Source organism: Akebia trifoliata, chromosome 13, assembly GCF_017979445.1.
Source record: "Akebia trifoliata isolate Shusen 1 chromosome 13, ASM1797944v1, whole genome shotgun sequence".
Taxonomy (NCBI): domain Eukaryota; kingdom Viridiplantae; phylum Streptophyta; class Magnoliopsida; order Ranunculales; family Lardizabalaceae; genus Akebia; species Akebia trifoliata.
In genome coordinates this window covers 14,514,583-14,529,460 of record NC_141387.1, presented here as the reverse complement: position 1 = coordinate 14,529,460, position 14,878 = coordinate 14,514,583, and the positions used below count along the sequence as shown (strand labels likewise).

Sequence of the window (14,878 nt, the reverse complement as noted above, 5' to 3'; positions counted from 1 at the left end):
AAAAATCAACAAAAAAAAGAAGAGCGATTAAAAAAAAAAAACTTCAAAAACCTTTCGAGTTGCACTCAATTCCAATTTGTTAAAACGCGACTGAAGAAATATCTGAATTTCTAAACTCATCAAAATCCAAGATCTCACACGAGCTCCGCACCATCGAGATCAATGAATTAATAAGGCAAAACTCTGTCAGACCCCGTGCTTGAGTAGCCATTTTTCACAAAAATCTTTAATACAATCGATAATTCAAGATCGCGTTTTTACAAAAATTTTCTGGCCCGTACAAATAGGGGTTTAGTCTATTCTTTGCAGTTCTTTACATGCAATTCCTGCAAATAAGGGCAGCTGTAGACACCTCAATTCGAAAGGCCACTACTCGAAAGGGCCCAAAAATATCGATTTTCCAAATAAATGGACCGACGGGCCTTAAGGGCCCAAGTCATTGAAAAGTGACATTTTGACCAAACTGATGCTCCTAAGACCTCTCAATGGTCTAGGAGGCCCACCAAAAGGACTTGGCTTACCCTATGCTTTCCCAATATTCACCGCACCGTTCCCAAAATCGAAAATAATGAATTCTCAATAAAATTTACCGACGAGCCTTAAAAAGCCCGATTTACCGACACGTGGCATCTTTGATCCAACCAATGATTTCAAAAATCACAAAAATAAATAAAATTAAAAAAGAGACTTGGGACGCCTACCACACCTATCCCTTCACTTCACCGCTCTCCATCTCCGAATTCGAAAAAAAACCTAAGCCCACCTAAGGCCCATAAACCCTCAAGTCTTAAAATCTATCTTCCTCATCTTACCCTAACCTAAACCTAATCCCACCACCTAAAATCTAAAACCAACCTACACCCTCAAAATCCATTCCAAAATAACCCTCAACCAATCCCTAAAACCCAAAACCATTTCTAAAACCCAAGCCCAACACTATAAAGCCCACAAATCACTAACCATATCCAATTCATTATCTAACCCACAACCCTAACCTATAAACCACAACCCACATCAACCAATCACTCTTTTATCATCAAAAAAATGACATATGTCATCACCCCATCTCACCTCCCTCACCCAAATACCTATCTCATTAATTTTCTTTAAACCTAATCTACCCACACATCAACCCATCACCTTTTCTCTCAAATCAAACACATCTACCTATACCGCTAACCTATACCTCCCCTAATCTACCCACATCAACCCATCACCTTTTCTCTAAAAAAATCTAATCTACCCATACCCTTAACCTATACCTCCCCCTAATCTACTCTCATCATTCCCTACAAAACCCACATCTACAACCTAAACCTACACCCATCCTCTCAAGTCAAACACTCAACCTCTCCCATCAACCCATCTCAACCCTTCATCTCCACCCATTTTGACACATGGCATCATCTCCCATACCCTCCCAAAATATCATCAACCACCTTCTTATACAACCCTTCTTTTAATTAAAATCTCATCTCCTCAACTCACTTCACCAATTAATTACTCTCTTACACAATCTCATCCTCTCAACCACTCTCATTTATTTTATTCCATCTAATACTCAACCCAAATGGGTTGAAAGATCTAACACATTTGGGTTGTAAAACAACCCATTTACCCTTCTTACACAAATGCCCTTCAATCATCTCTAATTTACCCCTACCTTTCTCTTAAACCCCATACCATTCTATCACTTCTCTTCATTTTACCCCATTATATCCTTAAAATAACTCCTCAACATCTATAAATACCTTCATCCTCTTCCCAAAAATCCCCCCAACTTTTCTCAACAAAAATTTTCCCCTCCCACTCTTACTAAAAAAAATACTATCAATTCTCTCCCCCAAGTCTCACAAAAAAATTATTATACTCCACTCATCTCTCTCATCATCTCTTCTCTACTCCTTCAATCATACAAAAAGTTACATTTTCCTAAATCACTAAGAACTCAAGAAGAACTCAAGAAAATTCAAAGAAGAAGAAGGAAAAAAAGAAAAGAAAAGAAAAGAAAATATCGAAGCATCAAGGTGGGTTCAAAGTATACCACCCCCCTCTCTTCTTCTCTACCCTCTCCTCCTCCCTCTTCTATAATCCCCCTCCTTCTCTTTAATTTTATTTTTGGGATGAATGGTCCTCAAGGCATAGGTTTATAAGGATCATCTCCTTTAATGGGATGATCCTATAATCAAGCCGAAAGTAAATCCCTATTTAGGGTACAAATGCACACACGTGGCACTTTATTTTTCACATTTTCTTAAATCAAATGACCGAGTTGAGTTGAGGTTACCACTATTTAGTGGGGAGAAAAGGGTGCCTAACACCTTCCCTTTTCTCCAATCGAGCCGCTTACCCTAAATCTCAAGGTTCGATTAGTTCTTATCCACCGAGAGTCACTAAACGCCAAAAATGTCACTTTTTCAAAAAATGCACATCGGGTGACCATTCACACCCACTTACAATATGAATGGTGGTAACTCCTAACCTTAGTAGATGTGGTCATCGTAATGACGAAATCACGTGTCTACAAGATGCATGAGATCGCTCCCCTAATAGCCCAATCAAATTAGAAGTCTTCGTACATTTGGCGAAGAAAAAAAAATGAGAGAGAATCCATGAAGGACTCAATTTCCCCCTCATCTCCTAGGAAAATTAACGAAAGAGAAAGAAAGAGTCATTTTAGGACTCGTCTCTTTTCTTCATCTCCTATAAAACCAGCCCCTCCACCACGTTTGAGATCCATCGAGAAATTTTAGAAAAAAGAGGAAAGAAGAGAAGTAGGAATCACCAACCTTCTTCACATCATTTCAACCCTCACTTATGGACACCATTGATGCCATTACATCCCCAACCAAGCCTCCACTCATCTCCTTCATCATATTTTTCAGCCCAAACTGAACTCCATGAAAGCCCTTTTTCATCACATTTTTTCAGTCCCAACTAAACTCCATTACAGCAACCTCTCTTCTCATTCATCCCCAAAGCAACCCCCAAAACTTTTCTTCAGTTTAGCATTCCAAACACCTCCCTCACATCGTTATAGAACCTCACACAAGTAACTTCCCTCACATCATCACAGAACCTCACACAACCTCACATTTTATCCCTTCTTTAACCTTCCATTAACTCATTTTCTACCACGGTTCAGTACCCCATTAAAGCCACCCTCTTCGGTTTATGCAACCCCAACACTTACCATCTTTACTTTGTTTTAGCAGTCCTTTATACCTTCTTGTCACCTTCAATTTTACAATCCTAAAACATTTCCCCATTGCCTCCGTTAACAATCCCAAAACACCCCCCAACACCTCTGTTAGTAGTCCCAAACAACATCTCATTCACTTCAATTTTCAAGTCCTCCTCAGAACCTTCTTCGCTTCATTTTAGAACCTCTTGGTAGTAGTCCTCGCCCACACAAACTCAAGATTTTACACTCATAGTACACTATTTAGCTATAGGTCTTGTGCCCAAGCCCGAGAACCAAACTATTTTGTTTGATCAAGATTAGTCGAATCACCTTATTTATTTTCTAGTTTTCTTAGTTTTATCATGTCAACTCAATGTTTTTATGGATGAGAAATATTTTGGAAAATAATTTTTTAATTTGGCGAATCAACTCATTATTCTTAATTGTTCATGAGGTGAGTCTTTTTTAAATCTCTTTTTGAAATTTAGTGGGTTAGGTCAATTCAAATTGGCTTTTCGTAGAGGCAAGTAAGTCAACTCTTTGATTTTGGAAATCGTAGATTGATTGGAATAAATTTTCCTACAAAGAATCCACGATTCAATTCATTGATTTTTCATTAATTTGGTTCTTAAATTTTAATCATTTTTTTTTTAAAATCAACTCATAAACATATCTTTTGAAATTTTTGCGTTGACTCGATGAATTTTGTGTGCGTAGAGGCGTCAAAAACATGGTTTTCTATTTATGAGTCGGCTCGCCAATTTTTCTTACATTGAAATTAACCACAAGTCAATTTGTTTTTTTTTTTTTTTTGCCACATAAGATTTTATGATCCTAATTGTAAATTTTTATGTGCAAATTTCGGGAAATAAACATAGTGAATTTCAATTTTGGGAAAATTAAGCCATAGGGTTTTTTGGCCAATTTGGTACAACTCGATAAACTGATGATGATGATTGGATCTAACCCTTAGACCTTTGGCTCTTGACTTTGACTTTAGTCTCCTCTAGCATATTTTAGGATTATTTTGACCTTAGCTTGACTTTAATTTTTCCCATTGACCGTAGGATAGTCTTGGATTATATTAGAGATCAGTTTCTTGATCGGACGAGTTCGATTCCTAACACCTTCCAAAAACCCACCCATAATTAGACTCCTTATTTGTTTCTCTTAATCATGAACTGATCTGGATTCGTTTTGAAGTTATTTTATGATTCCTAAACTTAAATCAAGGGGCGACTTCCAATTCCCAGAAAATCCCCCAATTCAATTCTATTACATTTTTTGTGATGAAAAAGTTGTTTAGGCACTTTCAATATGTAAATTTGTAATAAAGTTAACAAAATGAGAAGTTATTTCAATTTTAGGAGAGTATCTATAAAGAGAACTTAGATTTTGGGTCTTTTGCTAAAATTCTCTAGTATAAATAGGTGTGTTTTAATGCGAGTCCACCAAATCTATCAAGAGAAACATTTTCCTTACTAAGTAAGATTTAAAACTTTAGTAAGGATCATTTTGCTCAAATGGATTACGTTAAAAATTCAATTCCACAACCCTCTATATTTCATTGAAAAACTCATATCCAGAGAAGAACAATTTAGATAAAAAAAAAAGTTCAGAAAACAATTTCTTTTGGGTTGGATACAACATTTTAAATGAACGATTCCAAAATTTTAAAATAAAATTTCATGATGAAAAATAACTTTATTTGAATTTTTTTTTTTTAAAGTTCATAGAATTATATTGATTACAGCTCTGAAGCATCAGATCCTGTTTTTTTATTTTGTTAAATAAGGCTAATTGGATTCATGATCTACTAATCATTCAAGATGATATTTGACTTTTTAGGTTAATATAGATGGAGAAGCATTTATGTACCAGTAGACCTAACACACTAGATCACCGGCAAAAAAGTCGTGAATGGACAATCTAGTAAATTTCACAAAATGAAAAGGGCATTTGAGTAATTTTAAACAAACTCAACTTGTACAAATTCCCATCCTATCTCCTTTACTTTATTCACACTTCTTTGGCATCTCTCTTTTTCTTGTTTTTCCTCTAAAACGCAAAAAGATCTCTCTCTCTCTTAACAAAATCAGCAAAAATGGCAACTCAAACGATCCAGAATTACAAGGAGAATGCAGAAATTTACCATGGAGAAGCACTCTGCAAGAAGAAATCTCTAGAACTATTGGAAGAAATCTCTCTACCGAAGGGACTCTTACCTCTTGACGACATTATTGAGGTCGGATACAATCGGTCCGCTGGATTCGTCTGGTTAAAGCAGAAGAAGAATAAGAATCACTCGTTTCAACTGATAGGTAAGACTGTGTCGTACGCAGAGGAGGTTACAGCTTTTGTTGAGAACCGTCGGATGAAGAAATTGACAGGTGTGAAGAGTAGGGAATTCTTGATTTGGATCACTGTCACAGAGATTTATATCGAAGATCCATCTTCTGGGAAGATCTCATTCAAGACCCCAACTGGTATCTCTCGTTCCTTCCCTGTAGCAGCGTTTGAGATTGAAGGAGAAAAAGATAGTCAAAGCAACAATTGAAATTAATATATTAGATGGTCTTCTGCCCTATTTGGTCATTATTATGAAGTAGAAATAAAAGGGCTTTTTTATTATTATTTTTATTTTTTATTATTAGAAGTGATTTGTAACATCTTATGTTTTATAATCTGTTGACTTGCAAGGGGATTACTGTAGTAAGATGCTAGCAATTTGTTTTGATATTCCTATCTTTTTCGTTTTAGATATTTTCTGTCATGATATTATTAAGAGATTTTGCCCTGTGTGGATACACCTCTCTGCATAATAGTAAAAGCTCAATCTCTCCACGTAAGAGAAAAAATCTCTCCGTGGAAGGGCAGATTTTTGAAACTTCTCAACAAAAAGCAAAAATCCTTTCTTTTCAAAAGCAAAAATCTCTTCGCTTAAGAGCAAAAATCTATTCAAATGTTAGCTAATTCCCCGCAGAGCAAAAATTGTCAAAAAGCTCTATCCAAATGTACTGTTTATTGCCACACCAAACTTTTGCTAAAGTTTCTCCAAAGCATTTTCTTTGAGATAATAAAATTGGAGTGTTATTGATAAAAAATAAGAATAAGAAGTTCGAGGAATATTCTTGGAAGTAGGAGAAGATAGAAAGAAATAAAGTGAAAGTTATTCTCAACATGTTCGGGAAGTTGCACTTCTCTTGATAAGGGATAAATATTGGGAAGACAATCGTCTTATTTTATTATATAAATGTTTTTCAGTTCTTCTGTTCTCTTGATTTGGATTTATGATTCACATATTGCCACTATAGAGTAAACTTGGTTGATAGGTCTTGGCATAGTAATTTGTGTATTGGTTGGCTAGGTCTGGGCTCATAGAAGATATAATTCAAGCATAGGAAAAAAAAATATAGATTTACTTCTATTTTATTAATTTTATAAATACCACTTAGTGTCTCTATTTGTTAAGCCAAATCCAATGACAATTAGTAAATTAGAATGGTGGGAGCAGAATTTGTTAGTAGAAGTTCATCGAATCGCCCGTGAATTTAATACAAAAAATACCATGTACTTATTCATCCTTGAATTTAGTTGAAATAAATTTCGTAATAAAAGTCGATTATATACAATAATTTTGATTCAATAAGATTCTATGTCTATAGTTGCAGTGGTTTCAATAGGGAATCATAAATATAATGTATTTTTAATTGTGAAAATCCAACCCGATCCAACTATTAATGGTTTATTTCAAGTTAGTATACGTCCGAAACTTCGAAAGATAGCACCTTAAGGACAAGTAACAAAGCCAATGGATTAACATTGGATCCAAATATGAGATCTAATAAGCTGTAAATCTGGATCAGGTCAAACAATTATTCAATCAATTCCAATCCAAAACTAATCCGGTTTGAATTTGGGTTTGTGGTTCACCCCTCCCATAGCACACAGCCGATTCTGACGATGGGGAAAGATAATTTATTAGCAATAAATAACATATGGGACTTGAAAAAGAGGAAACACTAAGTGTATAATGAATGTGGACCAACGACTCTAGGAGTGGTTAGATTTGCATAACTCCTTAGTCCTTATATCACTTGGTTCAAACAGGATTTTGTGGCAAACAAGTATACAGGTGGAGTCGGCTGGGAGGTGGTTCATAATAATCATATTTTATTTTATTTTTATGACCGAGTGTCCATACTTGGCCAGCCAACTAACAACCGAGAGGCGAGTAGCCTCTTAAAGCACCGAATCTCATTCAAATCTCTTGGATACATGTAATATTTCACAAATCACATTTACTAAGCTAGGATAAATCCCTATGAGTGGCCAACGAGAGGAAGCTTGAACTCAAGACCTCATAACCTCGACCACCACGTAAAGCACTCGTTTGTTCATTTTATTTAATTATTGTAGGAACTAAAAATATTCTTTCTTAGGGATTAGCAAAATTATTAAATTAAGATGATCGGATTCACATAAACCCAATCCAATCCATAGACCCACTTTGAAAAATATAGAGAGATTCGACCACCTTGGCCGATCCTCTTGTTGATCTTTCCAAAAGTTTCAGACATAATTTTTGACTCCTTTCTTAATTCACTACAGAGTTAGACATAATGTCTAATCCTCATCTTAATTAACTAGAGGTTCAAACACAATGTCTGACCCTCCTCTCAATTTGTAAGAGGCTTGACTACCATGGTCGGGCCTTCTTTCAAGCACTAAAGTGATTCGACTAAGTTCTATCAACGATAATAGCTGATACTACTGCTTCTTCTCCTTCTCCTTCTCCTACTCTTGCTCAGTAGTTAATACTACTATTGTGGTTACTACTACTATTAATATTCTTACTTTTGAGAATTACTCTAAGTAGCCGATCCTAATACTTTTTCTCATTTTCCTACAACTCATTCTAAGCACTAACTTGATCATTGGATGCTCTTTGACCGGCACCACACCTGTGTCTTTTTAGATTAAGGTGAATGAAGAAGATGATCTAAAAAATAAAGGTTCACCAGAGAAGACAAATGAAAACTTAAAAGATCATTGAAGAACAAGACTGGAGGATTGCATTAATTGTAGTGCAAACCTTGATGAGTGGGAGATCCAAAAAGTCTCCCACATTTTTTGGCATCGTCTGTGGGAAACGAAAGAAAAAACTCAAAGTTCCCACCAACCAAAAGCCTTTTTCACCTTTAGCCTTCACAAAAACTTGTCTCATTCATTTTCTTCATTAAAAGTTATTACCACTTAGCCTTTCAATTGTTCTATTCACTATTTTTTTCTTCAAGGAAACTCACACAATATATATGGTCAATCGAGAGGCCTACTTTGTAAAGTACCACTTTCAACTAAGAAGACTCTTAATCCCTGACGAGGTAGCTATTTTTTAGTTAGTTAGGTGATCTTAAACAAGTAGACCACTACTTAAGAAATTATTTATCATCATCTTCATCACCTCCCCTTATGGCTAGTACCTTCAACCAACCTCAAACCCAGGTAAAGATCCTTAGACTCTACAGGATCAACTCCAAAGACTGCAAACTCAAATGCAAGGGCAATGAGAAACAATGATAGCTCTACACCAAGAGAATGCAATGTTACAAATCCAACTCAATGGTCCGAAGGAAGAAGACCCTCGAGACACAAACAATGTGCATAATCAAGATGCACAACAAGGATGAGAGAATACTTTACCCCCAAGAAAATGTGAACATCTCAATCCTGAATACATAGCGAAATGGAGAGGTACAATAAAAAAAAACTTCAAATCACCAAGGAGTAGAGAAATAAGAAGCTAGGCAAAGCGATGGCGAGTTAATTAATCATAATAAACTAGACTCCATTTTGAAGAAATAGAAATAAGAACTCAACGTTCTGATGACATTCAACAAGGGAAAGTCGATTGAGAAACTTGATTGGCTGGCAATCAAGGAATTAAAAAATTCCACATTTAAAGCAATGATTTGGCTGAGGAGCTACCTCAAAAATATTCAATTCCCAAGTTCAACCTCTACAATGGATTTGCCAATCCGATGGAGCATCTCTACCATTACAAACATGTAATGGTTCATGAAAAAGGGAATGCCGCTCTTCACTGCTAAGTATTTCCCTCAAGCTTGCATGGAGTGGCTTTGACGTTGTTCCATAGACTTACTCCAAAATCAATTGATAGCTTCTTCAGTCTTTGCATGAATTTGGTAACACAATTTATGGGAAGCAAGCGGCAAGAGAAATGAGTGGACTCACTGTTTAGTCTCAATAAGAAAATTGGAGAAACTAAAAGGGAATACACTCATTGTTTCAAGACAAAGTTGCCTCAGATCAACAACTGCAATGGATCATACTGCCATCATCGTGTACCGTAGAGGGCTACCCAACAACTTGAGGTATATAATTTTCTAATGAAAAGTAACCCAGAGAAGATGGAAGATGGAAGAGCTCTTGTTGAAGGCAAACAAATATGCGAAGGTGGAGGAGAACAAGTTAAGACACCCCAATAAGGAGAAAATGGGTTCTCAAACCAAAAACAAGAGAATAACTAAAGTAGTAGAATTGAAACTAGGGGACACTCAATTTATACTCCATTTAATGATTCGTTGGATTGCATCTTCCAACGAATTCTAAGCGAACCTTTCATTAGATGGCCAAAGCCAATGTATTCAGATTCCTCTATAAAGGATGTGACAAAAAGATGTGCCTTCCATGAAGACCATGGGCACCGTACTGTAAAGTGTAAATCCTTGAAAGTTATGATCCAAGATCTAATAAATCAAGGATATTTCCAAAATTTTATTGCTCACCCAAGCTAGGCTCATGCCAATCAATGGTAACAATGTCTTCTGTCTCTACCCACTGAGGGGGACAATAGAATTCGAGGGCAAATGTCATCAATGTAATTCATGGAAGTGTGATTACCCAAACAAATAGGACGAAACAACTAGGAAGAATAAACTTGGTCAGAAAAATCATTTAGGCACAAAAATTATATCAGATATGATCTTAACCACGATGGACTCAACCTTTGTCAAAGGAAGGGTAATAATCCATCTTCTCCTTTGATCAGGATCTGGAGGGAATACATGAATTTCAGGAAGATGTTTTATCGATAACCTTGACGTTTACTAGATCTTGGTAGACTTGAGAAGCTTGGAGACATCCTCTTCATCGATGGTCACAACAATACCAATAATAGTAATGTCGAGGTTGGTCATAGTAGACGCCCAGTTTCCTTACCACATCATTCTAAGTAGAACTTGTATTCACAAGATAAGGTTCATCCCTTTGACTTATTACCAATTGGACTATCGAAGGAGCACAAAAAACTGGTGTACTTCACCAACACCACTTTTCTTCACACAAAAACCAGATACTTGAAAATGGATAAGGTAGCATTGGCTCTAGGCTATATTGCAAGAAATTTGAGGCCATACTTTCAGGCACACCCCATCAAGGTCATAACAGAATATCCACTCAAAGCAATCCTCAACAAATTCGACCTCTAAGGTAGAATGGTGAAATTGGCCATCAAACTCTATGAATTCAAGGTAACCTTTATCCTAAGAACTTCAATTAAGGGAAAGTAATAACCAATTTTTTTGTGGACTTCCCTACGGAATATCCAATCATTGTTGAAGAAGCAACATCAGAGTTGTCTCGCACAGGAAAAACATCAATTGCAAAACCTTGAACGACCAAGGCAGGATGAAAGTAGATGGAGCTTCAAACGACAAGGGATCAAGGGCAGCAATTGTGTTGATTACATCCGAGGATCACAATTTAGAGAAAGTCATCTGCTTCAGATTCAAAAATTCAAATAATGAATAAACTATCTTGAGATTGGATATGGCTTCTCACCTCAACATCATAGAGTTGAAAATAAACGACGACTTGCAAGTAGTCATGAAATACAGTGACAAAATTTATGAAACCAGATATGAATGAATGGAAACTTACCTTGACCTTGTCAAAAATTGGACAAAAAAGATAGAGAAGGTAAAGGTTTTCCAGATATTTAGGCTTACACATAGTGAAAACGCCCTCGATCCGTGGGGTATGCGGATCTACTTTTGATTTTTGAGGTTTGGGTGATTGGGTGTCGCCACCTAGTTATTATGGTCTACGAACCAAATATTGACTCTAACAGATAAAACGCTAATCTACAAAGATAATAGGCCCGGGGATCACGTTATGGGATTAAAAGGTGTTAGGCACCAACCCTTCCCGACAAACGTCGATCTCTACTATTTTCCAAAAAAGATTATATTACTAAAAGATCTAAAATTAATAAATAAAAAAATAAGAAGTATACCTAGATGATCTCAACGATTTGTTCCCTTAGAACTGGCGGAGAGACTCCTCGTATGAGATTCCTTACTTTGTTTTCGTCACTGGATCTGCTTCTGATCTCCAAGTTGCAGTATCTAGATCTGAGTGTTTTCTGTATTTTTTTAAAGATTTCTGGATATTTTTGAAAGGTTTCTGGGTGTTCTTTGAGTAAAAACTAGGGTACTAGGGTTTGGATGATAGGTGGGGAGTTAGGACTTCAAAATTAGGGTTTGGAGAAAGCTAGAGAAACTTTTTGACATATCTTTTCTAGGGTTTCTTTTGACCTGCGAAATTGGGTTGTCGAGGCTCCTATTTATAGATTTTTTGAAAGAATTGGTGTTTAATTAGGTTTCTTTTAGATAAGGTGAATTAGGGTTTTGACTTAAGTCTTATTTGATTGACTAGGTTTCTTTATATTAGGATTTTAATTAGGGTTTTGACTTAAGTCTTATTTTATTGACTGGGTTTCTTTATATTAGGGTTTTAATTCTTACGCACAATGAAAGAATATATTTTTTATTTTTGGAGAATCCCCTTAATTATATTTTAATTATTTAAGCCCCTAGATAAAGGGGTCCTTTGATAAATATTGGGGGGCTCCAATTAAATAAGTGGGCAACCATCAACAATTTTGCCTAGGAGCTTGATTGATTAGTTTAAAATTTTTAATTTTAATTAAGATTTCACTTTACATTAATTAATATTTTAATTATTAATTTCAGAATTTTAAATTGTTAAAATTAAAAAATTACTAATTTATCCCTAAAGAGAACTTTTGCGTTTCAAGTCATTTTTCGATGTTTCGAGATAATGAAAATTCGTCATTTACGAATTTTTTGCATGAAACGATTGTAAACCCTATGAGGGGCATTTTCGTAATTTTATCAAATTTGATGAAAATTGACGAAATGGTTTATTCGGTTTCATTTTGTTATTTTATGTATTCGAAAGGATTTTCCTAAGCATAAGGGGGGCTCTAAGGATGTTTTGATGTTAGGGGTATTTTGGTAATTTGATCATTTTTTAGTGATTTTTATCGTAAAGTTTCTTTTTGTCTGCAAAATGATAATTTTTATGTTTTTGGTCATATTTTCCTAGCGTAGCGTGATTTCTACAGTTTTGTTAGTTTGAGATACCTTATCCGAATTTCTGAAACATATCTAGTAACAAATAAAAATATTGGAATATTCATCCATCATTGGGAACCGTCACAATCGGGTTGACGAATTGATTAATCAGACGAGTGCGAAAATGGGGTGTCTACACATAGATGTCTTAACCTATGTGGCATCATCATTGGATATTACTCGTCAAGGGACATTTATGTCCATTACCAACATAATCTGAACATCATACAGAAAGAGGTAGCATCCATATACTCTCCTCCAACCACCAACCCCAACTAGATAAATCCTTTTAAGGCCTACCTCATGGATGGGACCTTACGAAAGGATAACGAAGAAGAAAGGAAAAAAAGTACAAGGCAAGTCGCTACACCCTAGACAATGGTGATTTTTATAAAATATCATTCGGGGGACCTTGCTTACAATGTCTTATATAAAAAGAAACAGAAAGACTTCTGAAAAAAATTCATGAAGGAGACTATGACAACCACTCGGATGGACGGTCATTTGCTAACAAAACCATTACACAAGGGTATGTTTGGCCCTTCATGCAAAGAGATGTCATATAATTAGTAAAGTGATGTGATTAGTGCCAATGACATGCTACAACTATTCATCAACCAACTAAAGAACAAAAAACCATGGCCACTGAAGAGTCCATGGCCCTTCCCACAATGGGGTTTCAACATAGTGGGTCCTCTACCTACCACTCCTAGACAGAAATGGTTTCCTTCAGTGACGACAGATTATTTCACAAAATGTGTGGAAGTAGAACCCTTAACACACATTCGAGAATCAGGACTAAGGCACATTTTCTGGAAAAATATCATTACTTGGTTCAAAGTTCCAAAGACCATTGTTACCGATAATAAAAAATAGTTCAAAGGGTAGAAAATTATCAACTTCTGCAAAATCTTGGAAATATCTTCTCAGCCCCATGCAACCCTCAAAGACATGGCCAAACAAAAGCTATTGACAAAACCTTAATCTTCAATCTCAAGAAGAGACTCAGAGACATTAAAGGAAGATGAGACAATGAACTTCCTAGAATGTTATGGGCCTAAAAAAACTACTCCATAGCATTTGAAGCAGAAGTGATCATACCAACTAAACTAAATCTCCCAACCATGAGGAACCAAGTCATGGTCCCTGCGTAAAATGATGACTTCTTCGTCAAAACACTCAATCTTATTGAAGGAAAAAAAGAATAAGCATTGGTTCGATTTGCAACCTACCAACAACAATTCAAGAAGGCTTACAACAGAAAGGTTCAACGAAGAATTTTCAAACTTGGGGAAGTGGTGTTGGGAAAAGTGTTCGAGAAAACCAAAGAACTCAATAGCGGGAAGCTGGGGACAAGTTGGGAAGGTCCATATATAATGGATAAAGTGAGGACAACATGGGTCTACTACTTAAAAATCTTAATGGTAATATACTACAATACCCCTAGAACATCTTAAACTTACGAAAGTACTACTAGAAGTATGTAATGATTTTTCAAATAATGAGAAATTTCTAGTCATCGGTATGGTGACAAACCTACAACTATGAGTCCTAGGTCATGATGAAGTCCTTGCTTCTCAAAGAAAGAGTCATTGCTCTCAGAGAAACCATTGCGTCTCAATCAATCAAAGAGCCCTAACTATAAACTCTCAAATTTTGAGTTGCATGGAATTATCCTAACTCAAAGAGTCAACATAACGCCAAGTCATCGCAACTATAAACTCGAAGAACCATAAATCTGAAGTCGACATGACGTCAAGTTACTGTGACTATAAACTCGAAGAGCCATAGCTCTAAAGTTGACATGGCACCGAGACATCACGACTATTAAAACAAAAACCTTCATTCTCCAAAGAAGTTATCACTTTACAAATAAAAAGCCATCACTCTCAAAGAAAAGAAGCTCGCGTTTCACCAGCAAAGGTTCTCACACTCAAAGTAAAAAGGTTCACACTTCACCATCAAAGTACCTTCTCTCTTAGAGAAAATAAGCTTACATTTTACTATTATACTTAATTTACAATTAAGATTTTAAATTCTACTCTAGAGGTAACTCCCAACTCAAGGGGTTGACTACAAGTCAACAATCAAAGATTCAAACTTCATCTCAAACGAGTTGCATGGGGATAACTTTCAACACAAAAAGGTCAACAAAGTGTTAAACTTACCATCTATTAATCCCAAGAAATGAAAATTATTCTTATAACCTTGGATCTCATCAAGATCCAAAGTC

The 14,878-nt window shown here is 35.9% G+C and overlaps 1 protein-coding gene across 1 annotated transcript; it reads left to right on the top strand.

The window, feature by feature from the left end:
- The first annotated feature begins 5,216 nt into the window (after positions 1-5,216).
- Positions 5,217-5,921, top strand: LOC147387961 (uncharacterized). Its single transcript, XM_086419988.1, has one exon. The coding sequence runs from the start codon at positions 5,289-5,291 to the stop codon at positions 5,739-5,741; it is 453 nt and encodes a 150-aa protein (XP_086276114.1). The 5' UTR covers positions 5,217-5,288; the 3' UTR covers positions 5,742-5,921.
- Positions 5,922-14,878: the final 8,957 nt, after the last annotated feature.